General features: G+C 31.8%; 1 protein-coding gene across 8 annotated transcripts in view; it reads right to left on the bottom strand.

The window, feature by feature from the left end:
- OSBPL8 (oxysterol binding protein like 8) overlaps positions 1-22825 on the bottom strand; it is a 142940-nt gene that overhangs the window by 36227 nt on the left and 83888 nt on the right. For all 8 annotated transcript variants that reach the window (XM_006923773.3, XM_025040976.1, XM_006923772.3 and 5 more), the window contains 4 exons: positions 10754-10824; positions 6141-6218; positions 4056-4157; positions 1859-2062 (listed from right to left, as the gene is read on the bottom strand). In XM_006923773.3, the coding sequence (XP_006923835.1) occupies positions 1859-2062; positions 4056-4157; positions 6141-6218; positions 10754-10824 (455 nt within the window). The remainder of the gene's footprint in view (positions 1-1858; positions 2063-4055; positions 4158-6140; positions 6219-10753; positions 10825-22825) is intronic.

Here is a 22825-nt window from a genome sequence, read left to right on the forward strand (position 1 = left end):
AATCAATCTCCATTTTATAACCAATGATATATTTGTTTATAAATACCAAGTATAAAAGCTAATTTTATTTTTCCAGAAACAAGAAAGAAAAAGGATTTTTTGTTGTTGTTGGTTGGGGTTATTTGTTTTTAGAAATATACGACACCAAGACATCTATAGTAATTAGTAGCACCAAAGCTTATCTTTGGTGGACTATTTTTATCTGGAAAGAAAATCTGAGGACTGAAATTATAGTATAATTTTGATAGAAAAACCATAATTTTTAAGTTGTCAGATCAAAAAATAAAATGGGTTTTAAGAGGCATAAATATTAGAAAGTAAAGATGCAGATTCAAATTTAAAAAAAGAAAAGAACAATATGATTTTATCAAATCCTATAATATCCCTTGGGTATTTTCCAATAGCTTTATAATTTATGGGCAACTCCTAAAACCAGCATAGAGTACGATCTAGAGTCAGATTGCCTAGGTTTCAACCTTGGCTGCATGCCAGAAAAATTATTTAAGTAACATTTTTAGGCCTCAATCTCTTTGTCTGGTTAATAAGGGAAAATTGCATCCTCCTTTGCATGGAATGAAAAATTCCATGCAAAAACTCAAGAGTCTCTGACACAAAATAAGAACTCATAAATATTATTTTTTCCTAATCCTAGGCATTGACTTTGAAGTTATTTAAATAATGTCCTAAGAAGGTTTTGCTTGTGGAGAATATTCTGATGTTCATATAACTATACAGATTTCCCTTCCCTAAATATTTGGAATAAATTTGACATTAAAAATATTTTTAATGATTTGAAAATTCATTCTTATAATTCCTAAGAGTAGTAGTAAAGAATAAATATTATAGATGAAAGGTTTTGAAAGTAACTTTCTATTCACTTGAGAATTGCATGATATATAAATACCACAGGTTCTCTGGGTTAAATCCTTTCCCCTGTGGGAAGTATCTAATTCCAGAATCGAAAAAACTGTGTAATCCTAAATTTATTTGTTGTATGACTCCAAGCTACTGAAATAATGATAAAAAGTCCGGGTCTTTTTTAGGTGTATGTATATTGATTAATTAAGCAATATCGAATAAATTTTAAAGCTGAAGCTACTTTTGGTTAGCCCTAATCTCAATTAGGTGGTTTTCCTTGAAAGAGGAGTTCTAAACCCTTTATTCAAGTATAATTGACCTTCTTACAAATTAAAACAATGAACACTTTGTAAAAACTTAAAATAGACTCATTTATTCGGTTAGCATGTACACTGTTTGTAGAACTCCTTGGTAGTTAATCAAAAAAGGCATTTCTATTTTCCTGGTTAAGTTTCTAGTTTTACAATACAGGAGTGACCACAGTAATGTTTTTAAGTTATAAACCATTAGAGCTCCATCTTTTAAGAAAACTGCCTCTTAAGAGTAAGTAGGACTGAGTCTGTTTACAGTCTATTTACATATTTACATCAGTACAGGAAACGCCACAAAAATAAATGGCAGCTTCTATTTTAGGGGATCTTACAATTTTGATAAAGAGAAAAATATGGTAAACATGATACAATATCACAAAGCAAAATTGGTCATCGCAAAAATTTTTAAAAAGTACAAACTGAATTCCCATGGCAAAAAGATACATAGGGTACAATATTAAAGAAACCATTTTCTGAAGAAATTTTTAAGTTAGATCTTAAAGGTAAACATGGATTTTTGGTGCACATTTCATTGTGGGTAAAGACAGAAAGAGGATAATGTACTTGAAAACAGAAACAAATTTATAAGTCCTACCAGAGAACAGTGATCATCAGTTTAATTGATTTATTTCAGTTCTACTCAGAGATTGTCATTTTACCTTTTACCTATACAACAAGTGCTTACTTACCTTCACTGCCCAAATAGACTGCTCCAAAGGATGAAAAAGTTTAAAACAAAAGCCATCTTTTTTTGATGGACGCTCAATGATTTCACAGGCATTCAGAAGAACTGTTCCTACCCATTGACCATTTTTTTGGGTTTTATAGATCAGTAGCACCCCGGGTTTCAACACACACCACAGCTTGGTCCAGCTCTTTAGAGTACCACGAATCTACAGGAAGATAAGTTTAAGAAATAAAACTGTTTTTCTCCTCCTGCTCCACAAGATGCAAACTGAATAATGGCAAAGAGGATGTTTTAATCTACAATTCTCAGAAAATGTACATGTTACACTGAATAGATTTTTTTACTTTTAAGCTACGAAATGACAAGTACTGTTAATAAACATAAAAACAGCATGACTCCTTGCTTCTGAAGAACTTAAATTCTAGGAGACTGGGTCCACAGTTTTAAAAAACTGTACTAAGCAGAATGGTTTTTCTAACCTTCTGGGCCAGGTCAGGAGCTATTAAAATATGCTTTCCTAGTACCGAGATTCTTCTCCTCTTAGCATCTATCACGGCTATGATTTTATTTGTGTGAGTGTAAGATTACTCTATGTTTTAAGATTTCCCCCCTCACCGTTACATCAAGAGTGCTGAAAACACTGCTAGCACACACTAGCCATTCCCTAAATATTTGGTGAGTGGTAGAAAGAGAGAAGAACCTCCTTCTAATCCCTAAAATTATCTTCTCTAAATTACTTTATTCCTAGTAATTACATAAAGTATGCCATATAAATTTCTTGGGGAAATTTTAACACTCAAGTTACATAAATCTCTCTAGTCTCATAAACTGTTGTTCATCCTAAGGTTTAATTCTATGTCAAAAATAAGTCTATAACTAGTTTTTCCTATTCTATTTTGTATGTGATCCATTAAAAGTGTTTCTATGCAAGTCATTGAATTCACAATACAAAAAGGATGCTAATACTGAAATTAATAACTAGGAATTATCCTCATTTTTATTTACTCTTCTCTCAATGCACTTACATGAATTATAAAATAACATTGGGGATCCCTAGCCCCTCAAATAGGCATGCCATAGTAACTAAACAAGAAAACTTTAGAAAGGGGGAATTTGGAGCTAGACATGAAGAAAAGAGAAAACCTTTAAGAAAAAGTATGTGTGAAAGAGATGGAAAGAAGGGAGTTATCCTGAGAAAACATTCTGGATCTTGAAGATGTGAAAGTAGAACATGAGTGGCAAATTATCAGAATGCAGGTAAGATTTAGAAAGTTAGCCTGGTGATGCGTTGGGGACTTTTGGGGAGTTGGTTGAGAAAATCCAACGTCAAAAGACAAAAGTAGGTGTAGCCCTTCAAAACCCAGGTGAGATCTGGCGCTTAAAGACTTCTAAGTAGAGCTAAAATTACTCAGAAGCTGTTTTCAGCACGACACCGAAGAAGACCCTAGCATTACTTGAACTACTAGGGAAACGATCACTAGCCTCCCACATTAGTAAGAGAACTGCCATGACAGATCCCATAAAGATGTTAGGTTGGAGGTTGTACCAACTCTTTGGGAAACTGGAAAGTTTTCAAGGTTGGGGTGATTTTTAGATCAATGCCAGGTACTAAAACTTCCTGGAGGTCACAATCTTACAAAATCATTCTTAAAGTTAGCATCAGTCTGAAAGATTACTACCCAGATAAGAATGAGAAAGAGGATAGCGTGACTGGGATGATAGAATAGGAAATAAAAATACATGGAAATAAACAGAGGCTAAAAGAATAAGGTATGAAAACAGCAATGTGTATGTTTCTCTGAAAATTAATCCTTTTCAAATGCTAACCTGTATTAACTTTGTCTCATCTCTTCCCAATAATGCACATACCAAGTCTACAATAATAATAATTTGAATAGCAAGCAAAATATTTCTTTACAGCATATTGATTCAGACTAGGGAACGTCACATAAATCAAAAAGCCTTTAAAAAAACTGCTATACATATTTGATGTTGTTGTCAAGAAAGACAACATTAAGACTCCTTCTCCCCATTAAGACTGGAATACAGAACGTCTGGGATACAATTAATAGTTTGTCAGTGAAAAACAATCATCCTACTAGTTGTTTTCATCTTGTAGGCTTTAGTGCAATCTGAGCTTTTCTATTCCAGTAGGCAAACATCCAGCAATGTGAATTCAAGATTCAAAACGAACTGACCTTCAACCAATCAGCCATGACAATAACAGAAGGGTCTGTGATGGTGCTGAGCAGCTCCTTTGTGGCTCTTTTCTTCTCCTCTCGGTAATTTTTCTTTTGTACCTATTTTACAGAAATAATAGAAAAATTTAAAAAATATTAAAATGGGCAATTTCTTTTCAATATTTTTTTAGGTCTATAGAATGTAGAGTATAAAATTCTAAACCTCTTTTAGAATTCTAGCGTCTTAGGATAAAATAACTATGTTTTCCTTTTAGAGCTGGTAGAAATTTTTAGAGAAGGGTAGAATCTAGTTTTTGTGATCACTAGTCCAGTTCTCTGTATCTTTTTAAAGAATTCTACCTTTTTAAAATTACACAATATATGAATGCAGTCTCATGGTAAAAATTTCAAACACCACAAATAAAGCTAAAGGCCATCTTCATTATACCCTGTCCTACTGCAATTCCCAGAACTGACTACTGTTTACTTTCTTGAAAACACTACCCTTTTAGGCCTTTTCTATGTATATAATCTATAGAAGTATATAGCTTTTGTGTTAGTTTTAGATTTTTTAAACACATTAAAAAATATTCTCCCATTCAATATTTCTGGAGAATTTCCATGCCTATCTCATTCTTTAAATTGATACACAAAATTACTAGTATGAATAAGAGCTCTAACATTTATTGAATACATTCTGTGTGGCATTCATAGTTCTAAGCACTTTACATGTATCATCTTATTTAATCTTCACAATAACCTTGAGAAGTAGGACTATTAGTATCCTTATTTACAGATGAGAAAACTGAAGCACAGAGAATAACTTGTCCAGGATTATACAGCTAGTAAGTAATGCAGGTAGGATTCAAACAGAGGCAGACTGGCTCTAAAAGATATGCTCTTAAACACTATGCTATACTGCTTCTGTAATTTTTCTTAATATATTCTCTTACTGGAATATGGAAATCTCCTCTGTTATCAGTTTTTTTCATATTACAAACAATGCTGCAATTGTTTGCGACCCACAATTTTGCTCTTTCCTGATACTAATATGTAAGATATAAATAATTAAGAAACTACAACAATGAAATTAATTCATTCAAAATATCAAAGTTTTACCTCCATAAGTCACTTCTAAGATAATCAGGGAAAGTAGCACTGAATCAATGTAATCTTATTATTGCTTTGTTGTTGTATTGATGAGAGAAGAGTGGTGATAACCTATCAGTGATATATTTTTTTAACTATAACAAAATCTTAGTTGCACTGAATGGTGACTACAGACAAGTAACAAAATTTTAATAATCTATAGCCAAAAAACTTTACTTTTAGTCTTTATTATGCATAATAAATTCACTGAATTAACAGTAGATTTGATATGAGATTACAAATGCATACAAGATCAAATGGGAAAGTGGGGGTAAGAGAGACTCCACAGGGATCACAGAGAATACACAGCCTAATAAGCATGTATTTCTCAGGCTCCAGGATCTGTAGCTAATCTGGAAGGCAGGCCCAATACTGTATATTTCTTAAAACAAGCTGGAAATCTAGACTTGTAATTGTTGGCTCAAATTTTAAAAAACATTATATAGGTCAAACGAAATACAGCAGGTCCTCTAATAATGTCACTTTGTTCAACATCGTTTCATTGTAATGTTGATGAGATGCTGTAGGAACTCTTGTATATATCAATTAGCCTAGGGTAAAACTGTTTTCCTTATATGCAGTTCCAAGAACCTACTGATGATGTTAAGTGAGGACTTGCTGTATATCTGCCCAGAGAACAAATTCACCCACGACCTAGCAGTAAACTAGAATATCAGGTATTCCACAACACAGTGATGTGCCTGACTGGAGTACAATTCTGCAGAGATACCTAGTCCTCAGCCCAAGGAGCTCTGGGATAGTCATTAAGTAGCCTTTTCAGTTGGCTCCAGAATACCATACAAATATTAAGATTTTTTATTGTGCCTGTCTGGCTATTTTTTTTCCTTCTTTTTAGGAAGAAAATAAAATAAAGATATTTATTTCTTTATTCGCCTACTTTCAAAAGCACACTCAAAGCATAATGTTATTTATAAAATGACTACGGGAACTAACCTTGAGAGATTCTTTTTTGGTGAGCTTGCTTGAAGCTGAACTATCCTTCTCCGAGCCATTATAAAGTTTAGATTCAGACTGAAATCACATAGAAATGAACAAAAAGAAATAATAATTAAAACATTCAGTTATCCAATACATATGGAATATAAAAAATAATGTTAATGCTATACTTCCCATTTAATGCTGTGGTTTAGCAAAATGTTGATTTTCAAATACCAATTTTCTATGTAGTATAGTATTTGTGTCTAAAAGCCAATCCACGTTAAACCCACAAAACCACAGAAATAAAAGCTAATGATTAAATTAATCTACAATGTGAGGTAAAATAAGACCATTTGGAAATTTTTGCATTCTGTTTTCCAGAGTATTTCTAAGAAACATACAATTACTTATTCTTCGAACAAAAGTATCCAAAGCAATATAATTTTTTAACAATTGAAATATTCTGGAAAAAAAAACAAAAAAAACGAAACCCAAACCATGTGCATTCTAGCAGGCTGCTGCACACACTGCCTTGTTTACTGCTACTCCTCGAATGGCAAGAAATATAAACGTATTCAGAAACTAGTACTAAAACACCATATCTAATTTGTGTGGAGTTTAAAAACCAATATTCCTAGCATCTACATTTTACCTATCCAGTCAGTGCCCTTAAATTATTATTAAGGTTTTAAACTTGTTTCCAGACTGTTTGTACTTAATATTTTCATTTGATCTTCATAAGAACCTTGAAAAGTATGCATAACAAGTAGTTTTATCTCCATTTTACAAATCGTGAAAGAGAAGCTAGAGAAGCTGATTTTCTAATCTAACAATCAATAACATAGCAAGGACCAGAACCTGGGTCTCTCAATCTAGCACTCTTTTAAGGAGACTACATTCTTTCACCAGAGTGGAAGCATAAAACTAAAAGCTGTTTCTACAAATCCTAAAACAATAAACTTAAACATGCTCCTTCAACGTCCTATGATTTTCCTTGTTACCTACTGTTAGACACAAAAGAAGGCAAAGTTCTTAGTATTACTGGTAGTGTCAAGAAAGTATGTGGGGCTTGATCCATATGGTGACTTTCAAATGATGAATGGCCAGATCTATATAATATTATTACATGTGATCAAGGATAAAAAAAAACTCTGGGTATAAACTCTTTCACTCAGTTTTAAGATTCATGAGTGCAGGGGCCCTGCTCATTTACCAATGATACCCAGTTATCACCTGGAGAAAAGAAAGGGCTCAATAAATATCTGATGAATTAATAAAATGAAAATAAAACTAGCATTTACACCTCATTTTTCTCATCTCTCTTAATAATGCCCCTGCTACTTGGTAAAAAATATGGGTTATCACGGTGATAGTAATAACTGGCTATAATAGAAGCAAATGGCAAATTGTGCTCAATGCAAAAGGTAGGAATTAACTTAATTAAAAATTTTTAAAGTTACTCCTTTGAGAACTGGACTTGAAGCATTACATTGCTTACTTTTATGACACTGGTAAATATTGTGATACCAAAATAATTTCACGAAATTTCTCAAGCCAGATTTCTCAAACCAATTTCTCTTCCTCTTGCCCGTGGGAACCCAATGATGTCATAGCTACTGTCATAAGAATATGACAGTTTCTATTTCTCACAGCTTAATAGGAAAATTTGTATTACAATATACTCTTTAAATACTATGCAGTACTTAATATACATCGTGTTTCAGGTTTGTGACTAACCTTTAGAATTAAAGTGCTGTTAAAAACCAGATTTGTAGATAAATGGAACATTAAAATTAACGATATTTTTGACATGCTTTGAAAACTATAAAATACAGCAGATATAAGAAATAACAACAATAACGATAAGATTCCATGAGCATATCATACATTTTGATTTGGAAAGGTTTTTTTAAATACCTGGCAAATATCTTTTTTACAGCAAATGACAGACAACTTAGCAAACCTACAGGCAAGCAGATTGATGGCTGGAAAATCAAGTCAAATCTGGGCTCAGAAACTCCTTATCCCTGTAAAAGGATTCTTTTATCCTATTAGATACATTACTAATGCTGCATTTTCTTTTACTGAGATGGATAATAAAAAATTCATTAAAAATTCTAACAAGAAGATGAGATAGTTTGATTAACTGACTTATCCAATTTACTCATTTACAGGAGATGTGAGAAATAGGAACTGCATTTATTTTTGAAAGGTTGGGAGGGGGGTGGTAAAGAGGGTGCATTCTATTGTGCTTACTGGTCTCAATTATGTATATTAAGAAATAACATTTAACCCCAAATCCTATGACCAAAATGACAGTATTGATACTTTTTACATCAAGTTTTTAAAAGGTTAAAATTATTTGATAGTCTAGCTATGTAGATCAATTATAGAAGGAATATCAAAATTTTGTTTCTCAAAGTTACTTCGGAAAGAATAAAATCTTCAGAATTCCATGAGAATGAGGTTTAATGATAAATGTGTAAATTTTAGGACTGCTCTGAAAAACAATAGAGGGGGTTATATGTTAAAATATTTAAGAGCCAACTAGTAACTAGTCATTTCTTAAGCTAACAGAACAAAACAAGAATAAATCTAAGTTAAGATAAAATCAGTTTCAGCTCTTGGAAAACAGCAAGATGAGTACAATTTTACTTATACCAAATAATAACCACGTTAAGAATCCCACTTCTTCACTATAATTCCTTATTCAAAGGAAGAAAATGAATTCTTAATACTCATTATTAACCAGGTATTGTCAGGCACTTGCAGCCTCACAATGTGGGAGGCAGATCTTATCTCCTGTGTGCAGTTAAAAAAAAACTGAAGCTGCTCTGAATTCTAGCTCTACTACTTTGAACCTTGGAGAGTTAATTTCTCTAAGCTTCAGTTTGTTCAGTTATAAAATGGGGCCAATAATATCTGTCTTCTAGTACTGTTGTGAGAGTTAAAGTGACACAGTACTGTTGTGAGAGTTAAAGTGACACATAGCAAGCCCTTAATACAAAGTAGCTATTAATATCATTGTAATTAGCACCTAAGAAGTCACAAGTAATGTATGAGGGTCAAGATTCAAACACATTTTTTTTTGACTAAAACATTGTTGTCCAGTAGAACTTCTAAATGACAGAAATGTTCTAAGTCTGAGTAGTCCAATGTGATAGCCACTATATGTGGCTACTGAGCACTTGAGATGTGGCTAGTGTAACTGAGTACCTGAATTTCTAATTTTATTTAATCTTAATTCATTTAAATTTAAAAAGTCATGTACAAATAGGTGCTATTGTACTCAAAGCACAGTTCTAAAAACGATGCTTGTTTTTTTCATTAATGCATACTGCTTCACTAAGGCATGTAAACTTTCTTTTCAGGCTCCCCGCTGCACACCCCACTTCCTTTAAAGACTACTTAAAGGTGGCTGAGGTACGTAACTCTGGGGTTTAAGGGTTTGGCTTCAGAGTAAGTAAACCATTACGCCATGCATTCATCAATTCTGGTGTTAACTGCTTGAAAATAGGTTTTTTAAATTCCATAAATTTCATTGTATTTCTAGCCAGAACAGACCCACAATCATTATTTTCTCTTTAATTTTCTTTGATTACATATCTTATATAAAATGATCAAGGCATTTCACATGTACATGTTATGTACATACAAAGTACTATTAAACTTTCATGCTAAGTACTTTTACACATATGCTAGATAGACTTTTATGTAATGAATACTTGAAAAGTGCAAATGAAATTTGTGTGAAATTATACATTAAAACATTTATCATCGAATCGTCTCAACTGCTCCAACAAGAAGAACAAAAAAATTTAGAGTCTTAAAAGCAAAGCCTATTGCTGAGAATAGCAGAGAATTTACTAGCTTAAGAAATGGGTTTCCTTACCAAGTCACTGTTTGATTCCATAAACATAAAAGTTTCTCCTGCTATTAAATCTGACCAGAAGTAACAGTCAAAAGTCAAATACCTTGACAAATTATGGAAATCTAGTGAATTACAAACCCATAGTAAAACCAGTGTATCATACAGTGTTCCTCAAATTTGTTTCTCATATAGGTACTCTAAAAAAATTCTCAACAGACCTAAAAATATGCATTAGTATCTCAGTTTGAGAATTACTAATTTAGGGAAATATGTCTTATTCTAAGAAAATGTCTTTCAATTGCAGGCTATTACTGTGAGAGATCTTTGACCTTTAACTGGTAAAATATATATTTTTTGATTGGGATTCAAATGAACTCAAAACACTTAAGAATTTTTTAAAAGCCATGAACTTTGAAGATTTCTCTGAATGGAACTCAGTACTCCTGTAGCAGCCACACCAGAAACAATATAACTCTATAGAGAGGACACTTGTTACCAATAGGCTATATTTCCAAGTAAACAACAGTGCCTGAATCAGCCCCAGTGGAACTTTCCTTTTTTCATACCACATGGGTTAGATATACGAACATAAAAAAATATCAAAAATCTGATAGAATTTTTACATACCACATGAGTTAGATATACGAACATAAAAACATCTCAAAAATCTGATAGAATTTCGGTCGGTGTTAGTTCCCTTATCTTAAATATTAGAAAAATGTCATAATCATATATTTGAGGACAACAATATGCTTACCTTGCTCTTTGACATAGAAAGCGAAGATTCATCTTTAGTTTGAGAAATGTCTTCTTTTCCTCTTTCAAAACCTTTAAAAACATCGTTAATGTCAGTATTACTATTTTTGAGCACATGTAGGCATTAAAAAGTATATATAAGCATTCAAAAATGAATGCATATGTCATTTGATTTCAAATACACACTATATTTGTTGTATATCGGTACGAGAAATCTAGATTGAACATAATTTTAAATTGTCATAAGTTTAAACACTTCTAAGGGGTTATCTTTAATATAATAATTCTTTAGAATAAGTTAAGACTTACAGAGGCAATGAAGTCTTTCCCTGAACCCCTTTTCTCTACTTCTAGAACACTTTTGCATGAATTCAGGCCGCATGGAGGTTTTACTTCAATGTTTTCTAACAAAGAATCCTAACTGATAGAACCAACCCAGAATACTTTTTACACCTCCTGCCAAACTGGAAAACAATTCCAGAATTGGTGATAAAAAAAGACTAGGGAAATAAATCTGGATTGAGAAAGACTTAAAAAATCTAATAAGGTTCTTCTTGTGAGAATTAAATTAAAATGCATACAAAGCGCCTAGCATAGTATGCTACACCATAGTGTAAATCTAACTAATGTTGACTCTTAATATTATCATTGTCATTGACTATTGCTATATAAATTCTAAAGGAATGAATCTAAAATACATGAGTACAGTGGGATAAACATGTACGCGTCATCGCAATTCTGTAACGTAGTAATATAGTACTGTGCCAAAAGCAGTTAACAAATTAATGTTTTAAGGGTACAATTAGAGAAATGTTAATACTGTGATTTATGTGGCAGGCAGGGACAGCACTCATTTTAATAAAGTTTTTCTACTTTTGAGGGCAATTAATATTAACTCTCCCTTAAAATTATTTGTTTTGAGTATAAAATATATACAAATATTCATAAAGCAGCACTTAAAAAACTACCAGTAGTATCAGTGCTTGAAGCATTAAAAATAATTTCTAGCATATCAATGACACCATTTATTCTGTATTTGGTTTATAGTAGCTAAAAATAAATCATTCCACTTTCCTAATCCAGAAAGTTTATTGAATTTTTTTCTGTAATATAAAATTTTTTTCTTTTTCTTGTCAGGAAAAGAATCACTCAATCCCAATACTAGGGGTTTAAAAAAAACAAAAAAACAAAAAAACTGTTTGATAAATGCAACATGTAATTTTTAAATGAAAACTTACCAGAATTTGAAACTTTAGTGTAAAACAAAGTTACAGAATTCAATATAAAAATCTAAAATAAGATCTGAAACAATAAAATACACAGAAGAAAATATAGGCACCTATAGACATTGGTCTCAAGAGAGGACTTAATAAAGCTTCTGCACAGCAAAAGAAACCATCAACAAAACAAAAAGGCAACTGATCAAATGGAAGGTACAAACAATACCTCCATTAAGCGGTCAATGTCTACAATATATAAAGAACACATATAACTCAACAACAAAAAAACAAATGGTCCAGTTAAGAAGTGGGCAGGTGACCTGAACAGACACTTCTCCCAAAAAGACATTCAAATGGCCAATAGATATATGAAAATATGGTCAACTTCACTAGCTATTAGGGAAATGCAGATCAAAACCACAATGAGATACTACCTCACACCTGTTAGAATGGTTATGATCAATGAGAAATATAATAATATTTAACAAGTGAAGAAAAAGGAACCCTCATGTACTGCTGGTGGAAATGTAAATGGGTATAACCACTATAAAAAACAGTATAGAGGTTTCTCAAAAAATTACCGTATGTTACCATATGACCCAACAACTTCCCTTCTGGGTATCTTCCAGAACAATTTGAAAACATTTATCCGTAAAGATATATATACCCCTAGGTTCACTGCAGCATTATTCACAGTAGCCAAGACATGGCAACAACCAAAGTGCCCTTCAATAGATTACTGGATAAAAAGCATGTGGTACATATATAAAATGGAATACTACTCAGTCATAACAAAAGATGAAATATTGTCATTTTTGACAACATAGATGGATCTTGAGACTATCATGCTAGTGAAAATATCAAATGGAAAAAGTCAAGAACCACGTGATCTCATTCATATATGGGATATAAAATTGAAAGCAACAAACAAAAACTCACAAACATAGACAATAGTATGGTGACTACCAGAGGGTAAGGAGGATAAGGGGAGGGGGTAGGAAAGGATAAAAGGGGTCAAATATATGGTGAAAGGAAGAGATTTTATTTTGGATGGTGAACACGCAATGCAATATACAGGTGATGTGTTATAGAATTGTACAATTCTATAAAAATTATACAGAATTGAAATCTATATAATTTTATTAACCAATGTCACTTCAACAAATTTAATAAAATTACAAAATATAGACTTTAGTACTAAAAAATAATCTAAAATATGTAGTCAGAGTAATAAACGTTTTGTAGTAATTCTCAATACTAATAAACTATAATATAAATTACTTCAAAGATCTTCTAAATATATGTACAAAAGAACAAAGATTTTTCTAAAAGTATATACTGTAAATAAAGTGATACCTTCTTTTTTTCTCACAAAAACACACTTCTACTTCAATTTCTCAAGTTAAGTCTTTGTTTCGGCTGAATCTAAACCAATTTATTAGAGTAAGAAATCCACTTATTAAATTAAGAAAAACACTACTATGTCTACATTCACATATTATTTTAAAAACAGAACAGTAAATTAAAACAAAAGGAGCTGTAAATTTGAGTAGGCTTTTTTTAAACATGCAAATGTCTTGTAGAAAGTTTCAAGTGTTGGAAAAGAACATTCATAAAATTAAATTGTGTATTATCTGTCAAACTCAATAAATGAATCATGTTTTTAAAAGATTCTCTATACCTCAAACTTGCAAATCAAATCATTATTTTCTGGCCCTAATGACTTCGAAATTATTTAAAATTATAGAGGGATAGAGCAAAATGCTTTCTAAGTCTGGTCAAATACTTTTGAATTTCAAATAAGGACAAATAAGTAGATTACCAGCATAAAATGCAAAGAATACAAAAAATGTTCCAAAGCCTTAAAAAGAAAACATTGCCATATTGTATACTAAATTTTCAAGGGTAATTCTAAGGTAAGCAAAGCAAAAAGTGTCACACTAGGGACTCTTTCTTTAGACTGGATAAATGTGGTTTCCGCGAAATAATCTTTATCTTAAAGTCAGTCATGAAAGTACAATTATTAGAAGCCAAAGGGCTCTGCCAAAATATTTCTTAAGCTTTTATTTTCAGTCATGAATGGAGATTCAAAATTACTTTAAAATTACTCCTTTATTTTAAAAATGTGATACTTATAGACAAAATCCTGAAGCCTACAACACATTATTCACCATTAATAATGCAGAATAGTTTCAGACCATGACTTTTCACCAAGTTTGCTTGTTAGTGATTGGTTAGTAAATTCTTTTCCTACTATCCTCCCCACTACCACGATGAGATTCAAACCTACATCCCCATCAAAATGGATAAATTAAAAGGACTAACACCATCCAATTACAAGTGAGAATGTGGAGTAACTGGAACTCTATTTACTACTGGAGGGAGTATAAAGAGGCATAACCACTTTGTAAAACTATTTGATAGTATCTACTAAAGCTGAATGTACGCATATGCAAACACACAGCAATTCTGATTCTAGACATACTCAACAGAAATGACAGATACAAGAAATGTTTATAGCAGCTTTATCCATAATAGCCCAAATGTGCAGCCAATTTTAAAGGCTATCAATGGGAGAATAAATTAACATATTGTAGTATATTTACACAATGAAATGTTACAGAGCAATGGAACATCACCAATTAATACTACACAAATCAACATAGCATTAAGTGAAAGAAGCCACATCTCCCCATCAAAATGAGCACATACTGAATGATTCCATTTATTTAAAATTCAGGAACTAGCAGACCTAATCTATGGTGTAAGAGGTTGGAACAGTGGTTTGCCTTTGTTGAAAGAGGAATTGACATTTCAATATGTCAATTCGAAAACCTGTGCACTTAACTATGTTTAAGTAATGCTTCAATAAAAAGTAAATAAAAATTCAGATATCTTTTTCTATTCTTTCAGTTTATTAGACCTGTCCTGCTTTGATATTCTTTCTCAGTCTATATCCTTTTAATCTATTCTATACCTGGCTAATTCTAATTCATTCATCAACAATGATGATAATTATAGTGATAATTACCAATAACGTTAATGAAAAGAGCAATAAAGCAACCAATTCCATTTGCAGGAACACCTGTCATAAGATACTATGCTAGATGCTTTATTTATTTTCTAATCTTTAAAACAATGCCACAAAAAACCCAAATATTAACTATATTTTATATAATTGAAAAAATTGGGGCTCACAGACATTATGTAACTTGACTAATGTCAATAAATGACAGTATCAGAGCTGATTAAAACTTAGGTCTGATTTTGAAATTCATGTGCTTTCTAGAATGCCAATGTGCCTTTCAAGACCCAAGTCCACATCTTCTGGGAGGCCTTGCTTTGATTTGTAGGCATAGTTAGCCATCCCATTCTCTGAGACACATAGCACTTTATACATATTTGTACTACTTTATCACAATATACTTCAATTATTTGTTTTCATGTAAATGTTCCATACTTGACTGCGAGTTCCTCAAAAGTAGGGTCTAATCCTTATGCATCCTTTCAAATACAAAAATTTGATAAATTGATCTAAAAATAAAAATGGACTCCACTTTTTCTTGTAAGGTTTTTATATATGTGAAACACAGCACATCTTCAGAAAAGTGCATACGACCTAAATGTGTAATTTAATATATACAGTTAACATCTGCATAACCACCACCCAAATCAAGAAATGGGAAATTGTCAATATCCCTTAAGATCCACCCTCCACTCCATCCCTCAGCAGATACAGATAATAAATATAAACTGAGGAAAAAATATATATATATATTGTACTATGCTATCACTATGACTACTTCGGCAGGGGGCACTATTTCTATATTATAGCCCATGATAAAGAAAAAAGCTCATACCAATATATTTCTTAAGGTAGAAGTGACTAAAAAAAAAAAAAATTCCTAAGGAAAAAAAAGTATTGTGCTTAAAGCAGACAAAGTTACCTTTAAATATCACTAATGTAGAACCTCTCCTACTCTAATGATGTTAGATAAAAACAAATGCACCTAAAAAATTTTTTTTGGTTCAGCGAAATGACTAAGAAGAAATTTATCTTTTACTTTTACCTTAAAAAAATACATGAAAAGCCACTTCAAGTACTTAATTCCATCCTACTTCTTAGCTGATACAATTAAACATATTTAAGAGCTTTTGATCTTGCCTGGTTGTAATACAATTGGTTATATTAATTAGAATATGGAAACATCTCTATAAATATGATTTTCTCTATTTCAAGAATTAGAAAACAAAGCTAACCATTTACTTTCTCAAACTGATCAATGTATTCTTTGACAAGATAAACTGACAATTCTGCCTTACCTAATTAAGTAAATATCAAACTTTTAAGAAGTAAAGTTCTCTATTTTTTATTCGGGTTATATGATTATTCTTTATTATTCAGTAGACTCAGGCATGAAGATCAGCAAACATGCTAGTGAGCTTGCTGCTTTACAAAAAAGGAGAGACAAATACAGAAATGCAAGTCACATTGTAAAAGCAATATTTAAAAGCAATATTTAACAATATTTAAAAATTTCAGGATATTGTATTTTAAAAGCCACTCCTGAAAAAAGACAAATACTAAAATTTATACCATTTTGAGAACAAAAGAAAGAAGCACAATTGTAACCATGCTACACTAAAAAGACTAAATATGGATTTGAATGCTTTTCAAAGCTTATACCACTTAGGCAACCATTCAGGACTATGGTTTCCAATTCTTCTCAGAAACACAGTTAAAAAAGAAAATGAAGTCAATGAACTTAAAAAAAATTTATTTAACACCTTCTTCTATAAGATGTTTCATTATCACAAAACAATGCACACATCATCAGTATGAATATTCACAAAAAGCCCAGAATAAAGGTTAGTGTGAAAATAGAAAATATAATTAAAATTTAACAAAACATAAGTGTCAGAAAAATATGTAAATGGTTAAAAGCAAGCACCAGTTTCAGTTGATATTTCTTTGCCATGAGTATTAAAAGACTACTTTTATTTAAAAAGAAAAATGTAGCCTTAAAATAAGAGTAGATATAATTATGTAGCAGTCTAAAATTTTGAAAAGATTGTTTATATTTTAAAATATGTCCAAATATTTGTTACGATAAATCTTTTCAAACAATAAAAGATCAATTTATATCTACCTCTCATTGACCAATTACTAAATGCCTATAACATAGCTGTCAAATACCTAATTTTATTTAATAGTACTCAAAAAATAACATAACTTTTTTAGCAAAAACTAATCATACATAAATACATCTAACGATAAGTAGTAAGACATTTTGAAAATTATACTTAATCAGAAAACTTCACTTTAGGCAGGACTTGAGCTATTAAAGCTTAAACTAAACATCAATTTTAATATAGTTACTATTCTGCAGAAAACAGCCAAATGAATATCAACATCAAATATCTGGGCTTCATTTGCAAAAATCCCAGAGTAATTAATTTATAGAATTTTACAATTATCTCCAGTCCAGAAAAGGCTTTAATTTTATCAAAGGGTCATACTACTTATTTCTATAATTAAAACACTATAAGCACTGAAGAGTCATACTTTACTGAATCATTAGTTCTCTAGTCTGAGCTTAAGAGACTGTGGCAGTTATTAAAACCTAACCTTTCATATAGAATTTTGTTTAAACTAAAGCAGTTTTAAGATGTTAAAATGTCTACTTTATTTTAATGAAAACTGCAAGTAATTAAGAAAAGAATGTAAAACTGAACAAACAAACCTGGCAACGAAGGAGAAAGTTCATTGTATCCTCCAAATGAAGCATTCCGGACAAGCTTTCGGCCATCAATTCGTGAAGGAAATAAAACAGACGAAACCACAGTACAGGAAGAAAATCTACGTTGTGAGCTCTCTTCTTTCATGGCTTAGAAGGTCTATTTAATGTATATGCTCACCCAGAAGGCTAATTAGACCAGTATGGCAAAGACAGGCTTTTTTCTCACATCCAAATGTAGCAAAACCCACCAGCACAAACAAAGGACACACACATTAACAGCAAAGGAGGACCAGAGACTGTCAAATCAGCAATAAACAGATAGAGAAAGACACTGACAGAGATGGCATTAAGCCATGCTGCTAGGTTTTTTAAAAAAATGAACTGATAAACAAGAAAGGCTATTTCACTAATGTTTTACCATCTAGTAACGCTCCACACTGAACTGCTTTAGGAAAACAAAGCAAGATCAATAGAGATTCAGGATGAAGTAATAAAATCAGTTTCTCTTCTTTCCTCAAAAATGCGATCCTTTTCTCATATCTTTTTTTGTAGTATCCGCCACACTACCCACCTCCTCCGATTCTTTCCAGTTTTTGCTTACTTCAAAAATGGATATAAACATAATACTGTTTATCTTCCCTGAAGCCTCTAGATTTATATCTAATCTACTGCTTGCCTCAGCCATGATTAAAAATTCATAAGAAAAGATATTCTTACAAGTACAGTTTTAATGGATTCAAACAGCTACAGCTGAAAGCAAACATTTAAGTTTTACCTCTACCAAGGGATATATGAGTCATTAAGACAGGGTTAATTCAAATCAATCAACAGAGAAGCATAAAAAGACACTATAATAATGCTATATGCTCCAATACATGTTCCCTTGAAACAAGTATGAACTGCTACAGTTCTTCATTACATTTAAACTTTTCAAAATATATAATCGACCAATGAGTATTTTCCACATACAATTTTCCTATTCAAAAAATGTACCTTTATCATCACAGTAACAAATGGAAATCTCTTTCTTTACTAGATTAAAACTAAGTGACTGGTATGATCCCACATTATTAAATCTAACAGGAAATATCTATAGCCAAAATGCTAACTATGTTATTTCTTCACACCTAATCTTAAGATTCCAAAAATTCTTTCCTAGTTATATTAAAATCCATTTATCTTACTTTACCTTAATTAAAGTTTAAAAGTTTTAGTCAGTTGTTTTCTTTATATATCCTAGATTGATTTTTGCCCCCACCACAATTCTTATTTTCAACCTGAAAATACACCCACTTAGCAGGACAGCAACTAATTCAGTTACAACTTACTTAATGGTTCATATTTATAAGTACTTTAATATAAGATCTCAGTTTCCTTCCTCATTATACATACACTTCAAGGCTGATTCTCCACTCACATACAACAGTATTCCATATGGTCTAAGACTTTCTCTTTACTAGAAAGGACACTTAAAAACAATCACTCAATTTCCTGTAAATAACATATTCTTTCTTGGGAAAAGGCATTTTAAAATTTTTAGTGATAAAAATAAGTTTATGGTTGATACCCACAAATACAACATTTTTTTGCTTATCTCCATGTCATGAAATATAAATTAGCATTAATTATAGACAATAGAGAAATAACTATAATTAATTCATGCAATGGTGCTTGCCTCTCAAGGCATAAAGAACATAATAACACAAAAGGCATTATAGCATAATGGTTAAGCAGGATTTGAATTTAAACTGCCTAGGTTCAAATCTTAGTTCTATCTTAGCTGAATGCATCTGAGCAATTAACTTGATTTCTCTGGGTCTATGTTTCCTCATCTATAAAATACTAATAATATAACCATAATAATGCTATATGCTCCAGTACATGTTCCCTTGAAACAAGTATGAACTGCTACAGTTCTTCATTACATTTAAACTTTTCAAAATATATAATCGACCAATGAGTATTTTCCACATACAATTTTCCTATTCAAAAAATGTACCTTTATCATCACAGTAACAAATGGAAATCTCTTTCTTTACTAGATTAAAACTAAGTGACTGGTATGATCCCACATTATTAAATCTAACAGGAAATATCTATAGCCAAAATGCTAACTATGTTATTTCTTCACACCTAATCTTAAGATTCCAAAAATTCTTTCCTAGTTATATTAAAATCCATTTATCTTACTTTACCTTAATTAAAGTTTAAAAGTTTTAGTCAGTTGTTTTCTTTATATATCCTAGATTGATTTTTCCCCCCACCACAATTCTTATTTTCAACCTGAAAATACACCCACTTAGCAGGACAGCAACTAATTCAGTTACAACTTACTTAATGGTTCATATTTATAAGTACTTTAATATAAGATCTCAGTTTCCTTCCTCATTATACATACACTTCAAGGCTGATTCTCCACTCACATACAACAGTATTCCATATGGTCTAAGACTTTCTCTTTACTAGAAAGGACACTTAAAAACAATCACTCAATTTCCTGTAAATAACATATTCTTTCTTGGGAAAAGGCATTTTAAAATTTTTAGTGATAAAAATAAGTTTATGGTTGATACCCACAAATACAACATTTTTTTGCTTATCTCCATGTCATGAAATATAAATTAGCATTAATTATAGACAATAGAGAAATAACTATAATTAATTCATGCAATGGTGCTTGCCTCTCAAGGCATAAAGAACATAATAACACAAAAGGCATTATAGCATAATGGTTAAGCAGGATTTGAATTTAAACTGCCTAGGTTCAAATCTTAGTTCTATCTTAGCTGAATGCATCTGAGCAATTAACTTGATTTCTCTGGGTCTATGTTTCCTCATCTATAAAATACTAATAATATAACCTATATTATGAGATTGTTATAAGAATCAAATTGGATAACACGTAAAATCTAGGTAAGTTCCAGGTTAAAATAGCACAATGAGGACAATGACCTACTGTGTTCCTTTCTAAAACTCAACTAAAATTACAGAAAACGGGTGTTTTAAAAAAAAAATCATAAAACAAGTTTGAGTATATAGCCCATAAGTATGTATACAGGATGGGGTACATCAACAACATAAAATTTGACACTGGCAAGCATAAGATAAGCAAGTAGTCACTGATTTGCAGATCCAAGAAAGGCAAAACACAAACCAGCAGTGGTAAAAACTGAGAACCAACCTTATACATACCAAAGAATTTTATGTATAATTCACAGCACCAAATTCCTCTAGATCAGAAATCTGATAAGCTATTGACACTAACAATAATACTGGAATCAGGACAAAAATATAAGTAATGCCTTCAAAATTAGAAGTAAAATGACTTCCAATCTAGGATTCTATACCCAGCCAAACTATCAATTACATAAGATAAAGTTATTTTAGACATGCAAGATCTCAAAAATTTACTATCCATGTATATTTTTAAAGAATTCACTAGAGCAGCCCTACTTATTTAGGAGGTTCCACAACAGAATTAGGCCTTATGGCACTAAAGCATCCTCTCTTCGAAATGAATTAACTTTTTCTCTCATGCATCCATAATGGCGCTAACCATGCACCAGATCCTTGGGAGAGCTGAAAAAAATATTCACTTAAATTATTTTCCACAGTCCTTACTTTTGTCACTGGACCCAGTTGAGAAAGGCTGTACTAGAATATATACTCTACCAAAAAATGATAGCAAATTAAGAATGCATGGGATACAGGAAAAATGACATGCAATATAAAACAACTATCACCAAAAAGTCCCTTACCACTGTATTATTTATTTATTTAATGGCGACATTGGTTAACGAAATCTGTAAGTTTCAACTGTACTGTTTAACAGTAAGACATATATGTATTTACACTGTGTGTTCACCTCCCATAGTTAGATTTCTTTCTGTCACCACATTTTGACTCCCTTTACCCCATCTCCCTCCCTCCTCCCCCTACTCCCTACCCTTTGGTAACCACTAGTCTATAGTCCATGTCCATGAGTCTGTTTGTCCTGTTCATTTGTTGCTTTTAGGTTTATATCCCACATATAAGTGATATTATGTGATTTTCAACTTTTTCAGTCTAGTTTATTTTGCTTAGCATGATTATCTTGAGGTCTATCCACGTTGTCGCAAATGGTAGTATTTCATCTCTTCTTATGGCTGAGTAATATTCCATTGCACCACCTCTTTTTAACCCAAGGACAAACTGTTTGGGTGAGCTTTGTGCAAATTCTTTTCCGACCTTGGCTTGTTTTGACAGTATGCTAATGAAGTTTCTTTTCTTTTCTCCATACCCTAATGTTTGGATAAGCTAAGGATACTTACAATACATTGACGGGTTCTCCTTTGTTTTTTTTAAGACTTTATTTTTAAGAGGAGTTCTAGGTTTACAGCAAAGGCGAGAAGGTATAGAGGTTTCCCATAAAGTCCCGCTTCCACACATGCATACTTCCCCCTTTAATAATTTCCCCACCAGAATGGTATATTAAAACTGATGAACCTACAAAGACACATCAAAATCACCAAAGTCCACAGCTAACCTTAAGGTTCATTTTGGTGTGGTACTTTCTAATGGGTTTAGACATATAATGACATGTATCCGTCATTAAAGTATCACATAGAGTATTTTCACTGCCCTAAAAATCTTCCATGTTCTGCGTATTCATTCCTCTCTCCTCTTTAACTCCTGGAAACAATTGATCATTTTACTGTCTCCACAGTTTTGCCTTTACCATAATAGTCATGGAGGTGAAATCACACAGTATGAAGCCTTTTCAGATTGGTTTCTTTCATTTTGTAATATGTATTTAAGGTTTCTCCATGGCTTGATAGCTCATTTCTTTTTAGCCCCAAATAATATTCCATTGTCTGAATGCATCACAATTTATTTATCCATTTAGCTACTGAAGGATATCCTGGTTACTTCTAAGTTTTGGCAATACAAAATACTATACACATCCTTGTGCAGGTTTTTTGTGTAGACATGTTTTTAACTCCCTTGGATAAATATCAAGGAGTGTGACTGCTGGATCATATGGTAAGAATACTGCTTTGTAAGAAACCATCAAATTGTTTTCGAAAGTGGCTGTACCATTGTGCATTCCCATCAGCAATGAATTAAAGTTCC

This window comes from Pteropus alecto, unplaced genomic scaffold (assembly GCF_000325575.1).
Source record: "Pteropus alecto unplaced genomic scaffold, ASM32557v1 scaffold76, whole genome shotgun sequence".
NCBI lineage: Eukaryota > Metazoa > Chordata > Mammalia > Chiroptera > Pteropodidae > Pteropus > Pteropus alecto.